A 17810-nucleotide genomic window follows, 5' to 3' on the forward strand; every position below is an offset into this window, starting at 1 on the left:
AGTGAATTTAAAAAGGATCGAATTAGAAAAATGATTTGCTACCGACTTTAAACAAGTGTTACTTCAAATTGAATTTATTTTTGTACACACTATGTAAATTTCAAATAAGGACTCCTTTTGAAGAATCGAATGTGTATACACAAATAAAACATAAACGATTTCATTTGAATGTCGATTTTCTTTTCTTTGTTGTACTAAGTTTTAAAAAAGTACTACCACAGAATTTTTAAAGAATTAAAGAAAATATTTCTTGAAAGAAAATCATCCGTGTTGATGGTGTCACCGGGAAAAAGACACTTGCAATTACAAACAAAATCGTTAATGTTATTATTCTTTTATTAAAGTGATTTATTTGATTAGAATACGAAAAGAGGGTCACTGTTGAAACACATATATTCTTTAACATACCAATGGAGAAATTATAGTTCGATCAGCTCGTTTTTCAATAACACTGCATGTACTTATATACAGAGCATATTTCTTTTCCGATCTTAAATATTTACCCCAAAGTTGCTGAATATCATACCTGGTATGTTTGGGAAGGAAAAATGAGGGGTAGGGGACCTTCTTCTCGTAATCAGTTAAATGATGCACTGGTATTTGACCTGTATCTTTGGTTAACCCCCACCCTCACCCCCATTCCCGTTCTAAATACGTTAAATTAGATTCACGAGTGTTAACAAATCATCATACTACCAACAAATTAGAAATTCAGACCCAGAATTTGTGATATAAACATATTTTTTCAAAGTGTGTTAAGAGTGTCGATACTAAAAAATGTCGATGTACCTTCATAACGCACTTTGAAAAAAAATTTCTAAGTGGGTTAACTTGGTCAAAATTTTACCGCACTTTGAAATTTTTTTCAAAGTGCGTTGCCACAAAGGTATTTGATATTTCTTCAATTTTCTAATTCTCAAGTTTGTTTTGTTTAAAATAAACATCCATTATATCATTGGATAATGCATCCCTTGTAACACTGAGTTAGCCAGTATCTTAACTTCATATTTTTTTTTATTTGAAAATTATAATTTTCATAAAGATATTTGTATACACATTTATTTATACAATCTCAACAGGACTATACAATTAAATAGCTTGAGGAATATAGTTGATACAAACAGCTCACAGTAAAGACAGTATTCAGTTTTAATCTAGAAAAATTATTTCTCCACAAAGTCCTTTTGTCAAATATTTTTATTACATAATTTTTTATAAAATATATATTTTTTCAATTTCATATTTCATTTTTAAGTAATATAAAATAAATTACTGAAAAATGAAATATGGAATTAAAAATTATATTATATTATAAACCAGATAAACATTAAAGTTTGTTTTGTTTTTTACAGTAAAAAATAAATAGTTTTCCATATTAAATAAGGAAATTTACAACCATGTTTGTGTCTAGAATAGGACAAGTTCCAGAACAAATAGTAGTAGTATTATATATGTAAGTATTATTAGATATGAAGTAGTATTATATATGTGAGTACTATACTGATTCCACATAGCTATTGAATGGAAACAACTAATAAAAATATATGTTCAATAGTTTCAATAAATTCCCACAGAATGTGCAATCATCATTATCAGTAGCTTTCATCTTCTTCAACAACTTTTAATTGGGAGAAATACCTGTAAAATTCCATACTTGAACCATTCAGCAGCAGAATCTGTGGTCAAATTAAAACATAGTTTGAAAACATCCTTAGTATTTTTTTCTAAATAACAAGTGATATTTCAAAGTTCCATCTGACAATAAAAGCTGGAGTTTTGTCTTTAGTGTTAACATTTTTATAGATAATATCTGTACATTTTCTATAAAAGAGTAATGGCTCATACCGGCATTACAATGGTATAACTGGAATAAAAGTATAACAATGCAGTTCTTTAGTAAAACTAGAAAGTCTTAAAAATCTTGCAATGGTACATTTAATGCTATCATGCTGCATTGTACATATATGATTAATGTTGAATTTGTTTTCAAACATCTTTTTTGATAGAAAATACCCAATATCATCTAAGAATTCACTAACAGTATTTATTACACCCTTTTCATACCAGTATTTTTTTCTTACCAACCTTATCTTAGAATTGTTTCATACAGGAGATGGAGTAACCTTGTAAGAACTTTGTACGTTACTAATATATGATATCAGTACAAACAACCATGATTTTAAAACATCAACACAGAAGTTGTTGGTTGTCTTTTCTAAAAGTGTCTTAATAAACTCATCACCAAAATCCAGAATTTTGCTGACAACAGTGTCACCATGTATTGCATAAAGATATGAGTCCATGACTGCTCTCCTCTAAGAAGCTTTTTTAAAAGATACTAAGAAGTGATCAATATTGACCATATTACGCATAAAATAAAAATATTTTTGGCTAACTAACAACCTCTCCTCTGATTGGATCACACATAGAAATCTAAATAGTTTTTTGGTCATAAATGACAAAATATCTTTATTGACATTTGTTAAAGAGATAAAAATATGATTGAACTTTGGCTCAATCATATTAATATAAGTGTTTTAATTGAGAGAATTCGTCTATTTCATTGCTCATTGCCAGTATCTTTGGTAATTGTATATCATAATTTAAGTCATCAATTTTATTCAGATCAGCTGAAAAAATTTGATAAATACCTAATAAATTAAATTCTCTTGATCCCCAATCTATTGTCCACCTAGAATGACGGAAGACTTGACTAGAAAATTTTCTCGAGCCAACCCAAATCATTTTTGTTTTAAACTGGTAATTTTTAAACAAGATAATCTTGCAAAATATTCTTAAGTATCAAGAGCAGCGAAAAGAAACTGTTCAGAACCACCAATGGTTAGTGAAGTGTCATCGGTATACTGTGTTAGTTTATATTTTTTGTTATTGATAATTATACTTTTTATTTCTTTGTTTTGTTTATTCAAAATAGAAAATATTTCTGTACAAAGAATAAATAGATAAGTGGCAACTGGGTAACCTTGTCGACAACCACGTTGAATATTAAATTGATCTGATAAGTAACCACTTTGCAGAATTTGAAAATTGGTATTTTAAATGTTCACCTAGTCAAGTTTCAATTTACCAAATCCAAACATTTGTAAAACTTTACGAACAAATGACCATGAGATGAAATCAAAGGCTTTCTCGAAATCGATTAGCATAAGAAGGCTTGGGATGTTATCTAATTCTGTAAACCTGCCCTGAATAAACCATAAATTCATTAGATCATATACAAATCTAGTATTATCACCTATAAACCTGCCCTGAATTAAACCGGTTTGAGAATTAGCAATTAAATCACTTCATATTGTTTCTAAGCAAAATAGTCATATTTACTATGAAATTGTATCCTTTGGAAATTGAATTCAAATCTATATAGGTCAATTGTGCATTATAAACAAATTTCTCCAAATTGACTCCTATTGTTTGTTTCTTTTATCTCCAGAACGTATTGACCCTTAACTCTTTGACTCTTTAAAAAATATCATCTTTTACTGTAAATCTGACGAAGTCAATGACTGACCTAACATTGTATCTCAGACAATGGTCTTATTAGAGGAAAAAACATCAAAACAGCTCCGTGATTTGAATCTGAATGGATGCCTCTGGAAGGAACAACATATACACTAAATTAAGATATTTGAAACCCTATAACATAATTGTTGGTTGATTGGCATTGTAGCTTCGAATTTAAGCAACCACTGAAAAAAATTGTTGAGTGCTGAAGTTAGAAAAGAATAAAAAAAGATATGTACATAATCTGAAATCTCCTTCAGATTCTAACTAACAATTCACAGTATACATATCAATCTATTATTATGAGTAAACAAAGAAAGATATATCAGCCGCCGGAGTGTTCGGTGCCGAAACCCGGGATTGCTCAGATCTTAAGTCTAACGCTCTCCCAACTGAGCTATTCCGGTTGATACTCACCTGGAAACGGGATCAAAACAGGTGAAAAACCAATAATTCAAATGATCAAGAAATGTATTCTATAAGTAAACCTGATATTGTTTCCCCAATAATCTGGATCGATGAATGACTGTATTTCCATAATTAGGTTTATGCTTCCAGACAGTTGCCGTGTGTCGTTATACATGATCAAAAACAAGAAAAACACGCCAAACACTCTCAACATTTTGAAATGTAATGAGAAGACTTGAGATTGACACTTTCGTCTAGATCAAGAAAACGGAACACATTAAGGATAAGGCGATTGTGCAAAGAGAGCAAACTGCGTAACATTCCATTTTGATCCCTTGAAAGCAAGAACAGGCATACATCTAGAATGCCATCCCAAGCCACCAGTAGTTCTTGTGGATTTTTATTTTAGATAATCAAAACGGAACACATTTTGGTAACCCTAATGAACGATGCAAGCAAACTGCAAGAGGGTCCAGTTTGACATTTTATTTGCGTGTTCATCATCAGATCGTGTTTTATGGCGAGATTTGACAGAACTATCTTTCAGAACAGTACATGTATCTGCAATTTTCATAGGCTTGTGCAATTATTTAATTATAAAGTTTAAATGTCTTTTAAGAAGTTTTCTTGTTGGGAGTTAAGGTTTTACGATCGTCAGTTTATTATCAATTCGTTCAACGCTGGAGCCATCAAGCTATGTGAAGGGATACCGTAAATTTTCGTTCAATAACAGCTTTGCCAGAGCCAATTTATTCAGTAACAATATTGGCATCGTCATGTTGCCGAAAACTGATCAACATTTGAAGCTTCCAAATCTGAATCCATGGTTGAGCTCACCATCTGGATTCTCCTTCAGATTATCAATGACAATTTACAGCATCCATGTCAATCTTTTATACTGAGCTTAAATTTTATGTCCCAGAGGTCATCAATTATTCAAAAGGATAAAAATGTATCAGCCGCCGGAGTGTTCCGTGCCGGAACCCGGGATTGCACTCCGAGTTTTTGATTCGTCAGTCTAAGCCAGCCAATCAGTGACCTCAGTTCCATGGCAAATCTACCACAAATCTACCATAAATTGACCAATGAGATGCTGCTGCCGAGGAGAGTAAATATTGGAGTTATCTGCCCCTGATTATTCCGCCATAATGGATGTGATATTTACCGGTTGTCAATATAGTGGTTTTGTGAAAATCGTGTATGAAAATAGTGATATTTAAGTTAGTGATCGCCTAGATTGTATAGCTTTTAGTGGATTTGTTTCCGTGCAAGTGATTGTTTGGACATACAAAGGAACAAAAACATGTAAGTAGACATTTTATTACACCCCCCCCCCCCCCTTTTCTCTGCTTCGATGTACGACATGACCTATTTAAGTTCAATCGCTTTTTATAGCAATTAACTGCACATATTTAATTATTGGCATATATGAATGAATGCTTGTAACTTAATGTTATTATCTTATCAGGTTTTCACGCTTATCTTAATGGGTTTAAGCCGGTATTTATCAACAACATGACCTGACCCCCTCATCCTCATACACCTTTTTCAGCAACTTTCATTTATGACTTTTCAACTCTCCGTGGTGTATAATAAGAGACGAACATAGGTAGATAAGACCGTGTTTATAATCAGTACCACGTGCTTTGGAAATATTTTGAATTTACATCTTGCATCTGTAATTAATTCATGTAAATATCCAACTGTTTTGCACACCTTTGTAACAGGTGATATGAGTATCAAAATTATCTTTATTATATTAATTAAGAGTGAGGCACAATGTAAATATTCTAAGAACAACATTATTGAGATTCACATTCATGCAGCAAGACTTTTGATAGCCTTAACTTTCATCCAATTTTGTTTGATCATCCACCAAATCTACAGTATGTTGTCTCATTTCCGGCGAACAAGAAATGGAGACCTCCTGTTGTACGGGATGGAAGAGGCAGAGAAAGGCCTAGTCAAGTCTATGCCGGGATTATGTGAGCAGCCGTCACAAGTCAAAGCCAAGCAGTTAGGGCTGTAAAATCCAAAAATGGTGATCCGAAGAATTTCCAAATTCTTCATGGACAAATCCCAACCTAATTTGGGAAATATCGGGGTCAGACATTTTTATGGATGGTGGAAAACTGCCTCAGTTATGCGGACTGGCTTAGGGATGCAATGAGGAGAGAGAGAACAAGCATGCGTTTAATGATTACCTACTCTCTTTCCCTGAAGGTAAGTAATGGCTTATATATTCATTTGTGATAAATTAAACAAAACGTCGGTAACATATATATAATCATGTCGTAAATATACTAATAACAAACGATAAATATAGAAGTTTTCATTCTTCTTAATATTTGAATCATAAAATTAAAAATTCATTAAACTTGATGTTACTTGATAATTAATAGGTTACTATGTCTAAAATTGATTTAATATCCTAGGTCGAGAAGTTGTGAAATTGAAAAAGCAGCAGCGACTGAAAGAAGAGGAAAAGAAAAGGCCTCCTTTAACACCAGAGTTCTTATTTTCACATCTTCCTGCTGCGGAGGCAAGAAAAGACAGCGTGAGCAATCTGCCAGATCTCGGCCGGTTGTTAAACCAAACATACTGAGTCCAAGGAAGATGTCTGTGGATGATTTTTCAGATATTGCGTTATAAGGAGAAGTAGAAAAAATAGAAAGCATTCTGTTGAAAGGTAATTTTTTAATTTTTATTCAATTCTTCAGTCATTTTCGTCAAATAAGTCTATCTATAAACACTGTAAGATTTGTTTAAAGTATATAAAAACAAAGTTTTTAAATTTAAATGAATCAATTGATTTTTCATAAAGCATAATTTCTTATCAATATCTATATATAAATTAAAAAGTAACTGATATTGTGTCCTCTTTTAGTTTCATATAAATAGTAAATTATATATATTGTGTTAAACTTCCGTATTAGCTCTATATAGACTTCAGCAAATTATGGTAAGTGTAATTAGTCAGAGGTGTGGCGTGGAGTATAAAAATATCATTTTTGACTTTTTTCGGTGAATTAAATTTGGTATAGTTGATTAACTGAAAATAAAACTTGTGATTGATTGCAATGTAATGCATTGTAGAATCCTCTGCATCGACAAGATCGCCAAGCTAGACCAAGCCTCTTTCAACAGTGCCTCCTCGACAGAAAGGTCAGTAAGCGAAACTGATATTTCTCTTCGATCGCATATATTGTTTTAGATAAGCTCATTTATTTACACTACTTGTTTTCCTTTCAGATCTTCGCAATGTCAAAAGCCCTCAGAAGACCCGCCCCCATCTTCTGACGGCAAAGGACACCTTGGCTCCGAGTCGACAAAGATCAGCCAAGCCAAGTAAACCAACAAAAAATGGTAAGTACACGACACAACTGAAAATAAAGCTCTTTTATTTAATACTATATAGTATGATCTTCAAACAAGTACTTTGATTTTGCATCCTGTTGCAGTGGTAATTGTGGAAGCTTCATAGATCTCAGTGAGTTCTGGATTATCATCGTAATCTCCTACAGTGACTCCGTCAGTGTTGCCTCCGTCAGTGTGTCCGTCAATGTTGCCTCCGTCAGTGTCGCCTCTTCTAGAGACTTCGTCAATGTCACCCCAACCAGTGACTCCTTCAGAGTTGCTTCCACCAGTGACTCCGTCAATGTCGCCTCCACCAGCGAGTCTGTCAGTGTTGCTTCCACCAGTGACTCCGTCCTTGTCGCCTCCACCAGTGAGTCCGTCAGTGTCGCCTCTCTCCGACTCCGACTCCATCAGTGTTACCTCCAACTCCAACTCTGTCAGTGACACTGCCACTACCAGCTTCGTCAGTTACTCTGCCACCATCCGCTACCTCAGTGACACTGCCACCACCGGCTACGTCAACAAGGCTACCACCAGCTTCGTCATCGACTTCATCAGTGACAGCTACACCACAAACGCAGAAAATTAGCGACATCAATCAACCAGACTTGTAAGGGATTTATTAGGACCCTGTGTGAAAATTAGCGATATCAATCAACCAAACTTGTAAGGGATTTATTAAGGAATTTATTAACGTCTGTTGCGGCCCAGTCACTGCCCCTTCCAATGCTAAAACCAAAGGCCTTAGAGACTGGAACAGCAGACCCCCATGGATTCACAGTGAATCTATCCACTGTTGGACAAAGCACCAAAGGAAGACGGAGGATTTTTCCAGAGCAACCAGTGTTTGTCCAACCCGTACCAATCAACAACATTCCTCCAGTGAAAATAGTCCCAGTGCCATCTCAGGTTCCCTTAATACCATACTCTACCAAGCACTACCAGAAGAAGAAACAGCAGTCAGTGGAGGAAGGGAACTTCAACTTCAAGACCCTATGTTCGAAAGGCCTTTGTCACTTCTTATAGTAAATGTGGAGAGGACAAGTCAGGAGGAGGTCATCAGCAGTAGTTTGGAATTATTTACTGTCCCTCAAAGACTGCCATATCATATGATGCTTGGAAGACGGAGTTGAGAGAAAAAGGATATGGCAAAAGGAAAGCGAAGGCAGACAAGACCTGCATGCCTGTTGAGAAGACTGCAAAAGAAGATCTCTCTTCAGATGACAAGTAAGAGTCTTCACCGAAACCAAAATTTGAAGAAACCCCCCCAAATAAACATTGTAAAAAAACCTTTTAATGCTGCCTAGTTTAGCTAACTGCTTAACTAGAAGGTCGAAGCCCTTGGAGACATATAGTAAGAATACTGTATGTCTCATAAAGCAGAGGGAAAGTTTTTTGGTATCTTTAATAATGCCTAATTAGGACTTTGAAAACTTACTTTGCTTTCTGTCACTTAAAATTCCCATGATGCAATAGAAGCATACTTGTCTTTTTGACAAGAGATCCAGGTTCGAACCCTGGTGGGTATATAATAGTGACAAAAGTGAAATAATTCATTTAAACATTTATATTTATTATCAAAAATTTATATTTTTTTTTAGATAATTAAGTGATAACATGTGGCAATAACAAATAATAATTATAAATACTTATATGTAAGTTTAATATTTCAAAATTATGCTTTAATTAGTGGCCAATTCTTTAAATAAAAATCAGTTGAAAACTGAATCGCTGTTAATTTCTGGTAGATTCAGAGACTGAAGAACAGCCCCCACCTTTTGAACCGGGGGCCTTTAGATCTTCAGTCTAACGCTCTCCCAACTGAGCTATTCCGGCTGATACTCACCTGGAAACGGGATCAAAACAGGTAAAAACCAATACTTCAAATGATCAAGAAATGTATTCTATAACCTGATATTGTTTCACCAATAATTTGGATCGATGATTGACTGTATTTCCATCATAATGTTTATGCTTCCAGACAGTTGCCTTGTGTCGTTATACTTGAACAAAAACAAGAAAAACATGTCAAACACTCTCAACATTTTGAAATGTAATGAGAAAACTTGAGGTTGACACTTTCGTCTAGATCAAGAAAACGGAACATATTAAAAATAAGGCAAATGTGCAAAGAAAGCAAACTGCGTAACAGTCCATTTGGATCCTTTGAAAGCAAGAGCGGGCATACAATACAACTAGAATGCCATCCCGAGCCACCAGAAGTTCTTGTGGATTTTTATTTTAGATAATCAAAACGGAACACATTTTGGTAACCCTAATGAACGATGCAAGCAAACTGCAAAAGGGTCCATTTTGACATTTCATTTGCGTGTTTTTCATCAGATCGTGTTTTATGTCAATATATGACAGAACTGTCTTTCAGAACTGTACATGTATCTGCAATTTTCATAGGCTTTTGCATTTATTTAATTAAAACGATAAAATATCTTGAAGAAGTTTATTTGCTTGGAGATAACGTTTTACGATCGTCAGTCTATTACTATTTCAGTCAACGCTGGAGCCATCAAGCTATTTGAAGGCATACTGTAAAGTTACTTACAATTACAGCTTGTCCACAGCCGATTTATTCAGTAACAATATTGGCATCGTCATGTCGCTGAGAACTGATCTACATTTGAAGCTTCCAAATCTGAATCGATGGTTGATCTTACCATCTGGATTCTCCTTCAGATTCTCAATGATAATTTACAGCATCCATGTCAATCTTTTATTTTGGTCTCAAATTTTTAGTCCAAGAGGTCATCTATTATTCAAAAGGATAAAAATGTATCAGCCGCCAGAGTGTTCCGTGCCGGAACCCGGGATTGAACCGGGGGCCTTTAGATCTTCAGTCTAACGCTCTCCCAACTGAGCTATTCCGGCTGATACTCACCTGGAAACGGGATCAAAACAGGTGAAAAACCAATACTTCAAATGATCAAGAAATGTATTCTATAACCTGATATTGTTTCACCAATAATCTGGATCGATGATTGACTGTATTTCCATCATAATGTTTATGCTTCCAGACAGTTGCCTTGTGTCGTTATACTTGAGCAAAAACATGTCAAACACTCTCAACATTTTGAAATGTAATGAGAAAACTTGAGGTTGACACTTTCGTCTAGATTAAGAAAACGGAACATATTAAAAATAAGGCAAATGTGCAAAGAAAACAAACTGCGTAACAGTCCATTTGGATCCTTTGAAAGCAAGAGCGGGCATACAATACATCTAGAATGCCATCCCGAGCCACCAGAAGTTCTTGTGGATTTTTATTTTAGATAATCAAAACGGAACACATTTTGGTAACCCTAATGAACGATGCAAGCAAACTGCAAAAGGGTCCATTTTGACATTTTATTTGCGTGTTTTTCATCAGATCGTGTTTTATGTCAAGATATGACAGAACTGTCTTTCAGAACTGTACATGTATCTGCAATTTTCATAGGCTTTTGCATTTATTTAATTAAAACGATAAAATATCTTGAAGAAGTTTATTTGCTTGGAGTTAAGGTTTTACGATCGTCAGTCTATTACTATTTCAGTCAACGCTGGAGCCATCAAGCTATTTGAAGGCATACTGTAAAGTTACTTACAATTACAGCTTGTCCACAGCCGATTTATTCAGTAACAATATTGGCATCGTCATGTCGCTGAGAACTGATCTACATTTGAAGCTTCCAAATCTGAATCGATGGTTGAGCTTACCATCTGGATTCTCCTTCAGATTCTCAATGATAACTTACAGCATCCATGTCAATCTTTTATTTTGGTCTCAAATTTTTAGTCCAAGAGGTCATCTATTATTCAAAAGGATAAAAATGTATCAGCCGCCGGAGTGTTCCGTGCCGGAACCCGGGATTGCGCTCCGAGTGTTTCATTCTTCAGTCTAAGCCAGCCAATCAGTTACCTCAGTTCCACTGCAAATCTACCACAAATCTACCATAAATTGACCAATGAGATGATGCTGCTGAGAAGAGTAAATATTGGAGTTATCTGCCCCTGATTATTCCGCCATATTGGATGTGATATTTACCGGTTGTCAATATAGTGTTTTTGTGAAAATTTTGTATGAAATTAGTGGTATTAAAGTTAGTAATCGCCTAGATTGTATAGCTTTTAGTGGATTAGATTCCGTTGAAGTGATTTTTTGGACTGACAAAGGAAGAAAAACATGTAAGTAGACATTTTATTACATCCCCCCTTTTCTCCGCTTCGATGTACGACATGACCTATTTAGTTCAATCGCTTTTTCTAGCAATTAACTGCACATAATTAATTGTTGACATCTATGAATGAATGTGTGTAACATAGTGTTATTATCTTATCAGGCTTTCACGCTTATCTTAATGGGTTTTAGCCGGTATTTATCAACAACATGACCCCCCCCCCCCCCTTATCCTCATACACCTGTTTCAGCAACGTTCATTTATGACTTTTCACCTCTCCGTGGTGTATAAATAAGAGACGAACATAGGTAGATAAGACCGTGTTTATAATCAGTACCATGTGCTTTGGAAATATTTTTAATTTACATTATTGCATCTGTAATTAATTCATGTAAATATCCAACTGTTTTACACACCTTTGTAACAGGTGATATGAGTATCAAAATTATCTATATTATATTAATTAAGAGTGGGGCACAATTTTTCATAGAGTATTTGAATATATGCATATGGACCTGTAATTAAATACTCTTAATTACAACTTTATAAATAAAACAATGTAAATATTGTAAGAACAACATTGTGGAGATTCACATTCATGCAGCAAGACTTCTGATAGCTTCAACTTTCATCCAATTTTGTTTGATCATCCACCAAATTTACAGCATGTTGCCTCATTTCCGGCGAACAAGAAATGGGGACCTCCTGTTGTACAGGAGGGAAGAGGCAGAGAAAGGCCTGGTCAAGTCTATGCCGGGATTATGTGAGCCGCCATCACAAGTCAAAGCCAAGGCAGTTAGGGCTGTAAAATCCAAAAATGGTGATCCGAAGAATGTCCAAATTCTTCATGGACAATTCCCCATCCAATTTGGGAAATATCGGGGCCAGACATTTTTATGGATGGTGGAAAACTGCCTCGGTTATGCGGGCTGGCTTGTAGATGCAATGAGGAGAGAGACGATCACTCAGGCTCCCTTGTCTCAAAACAAGCATGCATTTAAGGATTACCTACTCTCTTTCCCTGAAGGTAAGTAATGGCTTATATATTCATATTTTATAAATTAAACAAAAAGTCGGTAACATATATATACATGATATACTAATAACAAACGATAAATATAGAAGTTAACATTCTTCTCAATATTTGAATAATAAAATTAAAAATTCATTAAACTTAATGTTACTTGATAATTAAGAGGTTACTTTGTCTAAAATTGATATAATATCCTAGGTCGAGAAGTTGTCGAATTGAAAAAGCAGCAGCGACTGAAAGAAGAGGAAAAGAAAAAGCCTCCGTTAACACCAGAGTTCTTATTTTCACATCTTCCTGCTGCGGAGGCGAGGAAAGTACAGCGTGAGCAAGCTGCCAGATCTCGTCCGGTTGTTAAACCAAAGATACCGAGTCCGAGGAAGATGTCTGTGGATGATTTTTCATATACTGCGTTATTAGGAGAAGTAGAAAAAATAGAAAGCAATCTGTTGAAAGGTAATTTTTAATTTTTAATCAATTCTTAAGTCTTTTTCGTCAAATAAGTCTATCTATAAACACTTGTTTAAAGTATATAAAAATAAAGATTTTAAATTTAAGTGAATTTACTGATTTTTCATAAAGCATAATTTCTTATCAATATCTATATATGAATCAAAAAGTAACTGATATTGTGTCCTCGTTTAGTTTGATATAAATAGTAAATTATATAATATTGTGTTAAACTTCTGTATTAGCTCTATATAGACTTCAGCATTTTATGGTAAGTGTAATTAGTCAGTGGTGTGGTGTGGAGTATTAAAATATCATACATGTACATATTTACATAAAGCTTTTGTTTAATGTAGTGTGGCTTTTGTTCTCTGTGGTTTCTGCTTCTGTGTTTCATATCATATTGATCATCAAAATCATTTTTAGGCTGGTTTTGTAGCTTACATTCCTAACTCTGTTCATCATATTGTTTATGATGATATCAATTTTAACACTAATAGTGTAATGTGTAATACTACACCAATCATTTCACCTTTCGTTCAATATCAATAATACATATTCATGTGCCCTATATGCTATGCACCATCAAGTCTTCCTTTCTGATCACACAATATACGAAAGCCTCCTCTGACCTATAAACGTGTATATCAACCAAAGGTATTACAAGAAATTTTTGACTTTTTTCGGTGAATAAAATTTGGTATAGTTGATTAATTGAAAATAATACTTGTGATTGATTGCAATGTAATGCATTGTAGAATCCTCTGCATCGACAAGCTCGCCAAGCTGTACCAATCCTCTTTCACCAGTGCCTCCTCGACAGAAAGGTCAGTAAGCGAAGCTGATATTTCTCTCCGATCGCATATTTTGTTTTAGATATTAAGCTCATATATTTACACTTCTTGTTTTCCTTTCAGATCTTCGCACTGTCAAAAGCCCTCAGAAGACCCGCCCCCATCTTCTGACGGCAAAGGACACCTTGGCTCCGAGTCGACAAAGATCAGCGAAGCCAAGTAAACCAACAAAAAATGGTAAATACACTACAAAACTGAAAATAAAGCTAACTCTTTTATTTAATACTTTATAATATGATCTTCAAACATTTTATTTGATATTGAATCCTGTTGCAGTTGTAGTTGTGGAAACTTCAGAGATCTCAGTGAGTTCTGGATTATCATTGTCATCTCCATCAGTGAGTCTGTCAGTGTTGCCTCCGTCAGTTAGTCCGTCAGTGTTGCCTCCGTCAGTTAGTCCGTCAGTGTTGCCTCCGTCAGTTAGTCTGTCAATTTTGCCTCCGTCGGTGTTGCCTCTGTCAGTGTCGCCTCTTCTAGAGACTCCGTCAATGTCGCCTCCACCAGTGACTCCGTCAGAGTTGCTTCCATCAGTGAGTCCGTCAGTGTTGCCTCCTTCAGTTAGTCCGTCAGTGTTGCCTCCGTCATTGAGTCCGTCAGTATCGCCTCCACCAGTGAGTCCGTCAGTATCGCCTCCACCAGTGAGTCCGTCGGTATCGCCTCCAACTCCTACTCAATCAGTGACACTGCTACCATCAGCTACCACAGTGACACTGCCACCAACGGCTACGTCAACAAGGCTACCACCAGCTTCATCAGCGACTTCATCAGTGACAGCTACACCACAAACGCAGACTCTGAACCTTCAGCCAGTTAGACATGGTAATTTTTTTAACTTGAAAGAGAATTAATGAAATTTTTAAGATGATATTGCATGTGACAGGATGAGTTGCCTTTTTTTCATTTGCATTATTTATCCTTTTGTACAGAGTATCCTATCATAGAGAGCTGGAAATCATGTCTGCCTCCAGAGGACATTCCTTGGATATCTAAGGCTCTGTTCTCTTTCAATGCCAAGGGTAAGCCTGAGCTGGATGACAGGAAAATAGACCGCATGTGGTACGATCCCCCCCAGGCCCAGCTCATTCCAAACCAGAGGCCTAAGCCAGAGAGGTACTTTGGTCACCGCCTTTTCTTGTGGATGCCTCTTCGGATGTTTAAAATCCAACTGAAGTGTCCCATCTGCACGAAAACGGAGCTGACGAAACAAGGACCGTACAGAAACACCCGCCTTGTTCTGGACATCGATGGGTTTTACATTCTAGCCGGAGAGTATTTACATTGTTCGAGTTGCAAAAAGAACCAGATTAGCTGGAACCAATGTATCTTAGATCAGTTAGAGATCCTTCCACTAGATGTAAATTTCCTATCCATATGCTGTACAAGACAGCATGTGATGCCAGGGTGATGTTCATGATGCACCAACGTGGTTTAGGTGAGACTTTTATTGTACAAAATTTAACAGGAAAAACATGATTTAGATCATACTCATGCTCATGAATTATTTGTTTGGTTCTTTAATTTTTTATTTTTTTTTTTAAAGGAAATAGTCCAACACAGCTACAGAAGCAAATAAGCGAGCTTCACAACTCAGTCTGGGCATCAAAGATGGTGCAATATTTGCAAGACTGCAAGTTGTTTTCTGTAGCTGCCAAGTCCAGACTCCTGTCCCCCAGCACGGTTGAGGAACCACCAAAACAACTCGCCGTGCCAACATATCAGTGGTTCATTGACGTCTACTGTCAGGAGGTGACCGGCCACATTGATGAACTGAAAGCTGCCATCACTTCCACTTTTGGCAAAATTCTAAAGATGGACTCCACCAAAAAAGTAAAAATAATTTATGTTTCTCAATGGCTATCATTATTTCTGTATCTTTATGAATATATTGTTGAATAAGAGCATTTTCTTTAAATATAGATACTATGTGATTTTATTAAATATTACAGGTGACAAAGAAGTTGGCTGGTCAGGCTGCAAGGACTGCCTCATGGGCAGCTAACATCAGTAATGAGATTGGCCAGGTCCTGCAGAGCGTCATGACAGCAGGTGAAGGCGTTGGGCTAGAATCCATGGCTGCGGGTATTGTCCAAAGATACCGAGATGCAGAGATGCCTCCTCCGGTTCTTCTGTATGTGGACAGCCACTGCTGTGGAGCCTCCCAGCTCATAGACATCTTTCGCGACGCCTGGCCTGACCTTGCAGTCCGACTTGACATCTGGCATTTTATGAGACGCTTGGCTGTTGGAGTGACGACTGACACACATCGTCTGTACGGTACATTCATGAGTCAGTTGTCTCATGCCATTTTCAAATGGGATAGGGATGATTTGACTCTACTTAAAGCAGCCAAGCGCTCAGAAATGGTCAACAACAAGATCCCTGAGCCAACTGAGCAGTATGTAATAGACAGACTGTCAAGGAAGGAAATGGCTCTTCACTGCCGCCGGACCACCAGGGGAGCAGAGGAAACCATCTCCATGATCCAGATGCTCCTTGAGATGTTTGATGGTGAACGTGGTCGAGATACGATGGGGGTACCATTATTTCACCATGAGCGGATCTGGGAGATCTGGAGAATTCAGAAGAACCACGTTGTCTGTCTCCAGGATCCGGAGGGAGTGCAGCTTTACACCCAAACCGGATCTCTGAAGAAGGGTGGAATTTCACTGCCGATGTTTCGCTGTGCCCGAGGATCAACCTCCCTGGAGTCATTTCATCTACATATGCAACACTTCATTCCAGGTATGCATGCAAATGCATTACTATTGCTTATGATTGTCATATTTCTGCCATATCTGGCTTCTAATATACATGTACCCGGTATTTATTTATCTACAGGTAGAAGTGCAAATGCCAACAATTTCCAGGTTTACCTGCTGGAAGGGGTGTACAGATGGAATGAAGACAGGTTGGCAGCTGCCATTGACACTGCTTCAGATCCAGTGTGCTATTCAGCCTCCTTGAAGCACAATGTCAACCGCCTGGGGGAAGAAATGCTAGGGAAGAAGATATTTCTTAATTACAAGGATCCCCGGAAATATACAGGTATAAATATAAGATCTGGTCATCATTACTGGTAAATATGATTGGACTCTTCTAGCATAACATTAACTGAACCTTTTTATTTTTCAGGTGAAGCTATTGGCATCGAGTACCTGTATAAGCAAACAGGAAAATCCTTAGATGGTCGTCTGGCAGCCGCAGAGAAGATTGGAGAAGAAGAGGAAGAGGAAGTGAATGAGGCAGCTGAGGGGAGAGAGAGTCCTACGACTGATGAGGGGTTTGAGGATGAGGAAGTTGAAGACCTGACAGTAAATGTAGTTAATTCGTTTCTGCCCACACAGCAAGGCAGCTCATCGTTAACTACAGGTATATTTACTAGCAATTTTAATAAATTAATCCCATTGAACTCATTGTGTGTTGGAATTAACATATCATTCTAAACTTCATCTAATGGATTTGTTAAAATTTCAGCTCAACAGTCCTCTCCATCAAAGACTGCTTCCACACCAGAGACCGGCACATCTACACAAGATGTAAGTTTCTTGCTTCAGTCTTCTTGCTGTATTAATTCAGAATAAACATTAAGGAGCCTCTGTGGTCAAGATACACCTTAAATTTTAGATTTAATATTTTTAGCAATAAACTATTATTTGATAAAAATAAAGTTCTTTTATTAAGCTTTAAAGAAGAATAAACATTTTCTTTTATCTCTAAACAGATCCCTTCTTTTCAAAGAGATCAATATAGTCTAAAATTGGTCTAACCATCCAGTCCTCTAAAATGATATGTACATGTACTATAATCACATTCTTATAAATAGGAGGCGGTCGGACCTGACAATGTTGGAGGCTATCAGCATGTGGCTGCGCTGGCAGATTGCCTTTACCACTTAAGGAGCAAAGAGCCACCAGTCATCTCAAATGCTGATGCTGACAGATTGATCAGGTTGTGGGACAGTCTTGCTCCCTTTGACCAAGCGCCATCTAAGTTTAGAGACAACTTTAAGCAGCAATT

General features: G+C 36.4%; 1 protein-coding gene, 1 non-coding gene and 1 pseudogene across 2 annotated transcripts; 2 read left to right on the forward strand and 1 right to left on the reverse strand.

Annotated features, from left to right (window-relative positions):
• Nucleotides 1-5818: 5818 nt before the first annotated feature.
• Nucleotides 5819-7876, forward strand: LOC128187396 (uncharacterized; annotated as a pseudogene).
• Nucleotides 7877-10097: 2221 nt separating this feature from the next.
• Trnaf-gaa (transfer RNA phenylalanine (anticodon GAA)) lies at nucleotides 10098-10170 on the reverse strand. The gene has a single exon. It is a non-coding gene; the product is annotated as a tRNA-Phe (tRNA).
• Nucleotides 10171-12125: 1955 nt separating this feature from the next.
• LOC128187852 (uncharacterized) lies at nucleotides 12126-12956 on the forward strand. Its single transcript, XM_052858486.1, has 2 exons — nucleotides 12126-12486; nucleotides 12691-12956. The coding sequence occupies exons 1-2, from the start codon at nucleotides 12126-12128 to the stop codon at nucleotides 12954-12956; spliced, it is 627 nt and encodes a 208-aa protein (XP_052714446.1).
• The last annotated feature ends 4854 nt before the right edge of the window (nucleotides 12957-17810 follow it).

Source organism: Crassostrea angulata, chromosome 6, assembly GCF_025612915.1.
Source record: "Crassostrea angulata isolate pt1a10 chromosome 6, ASM2561291v2, whole genome shotgun sequence".
NCBI lineage: Eukaryota > Metazoa > Mollusca > Bivalvia > Ostreida > Ostreidae > Magallana > Magallana angulata.

Bases quoted from the DNA above. Each gene is read 5' to 3' on its own strand.
- LOC128187852 (XM_052858486.1), top strand. From the start codon at position 12,126: ATGTTGCCTCATTTCCGGCGAACAAGAAATGGGGACCTCCTGTTGTAC. The intron at 12,487-12,690 runs GTAAGTAATGGC...ATAATATCCTAG, and splicing joins CCTACTCTCTTTCCCTGAAG to GTCGAGAAGTTGTCGAATTG.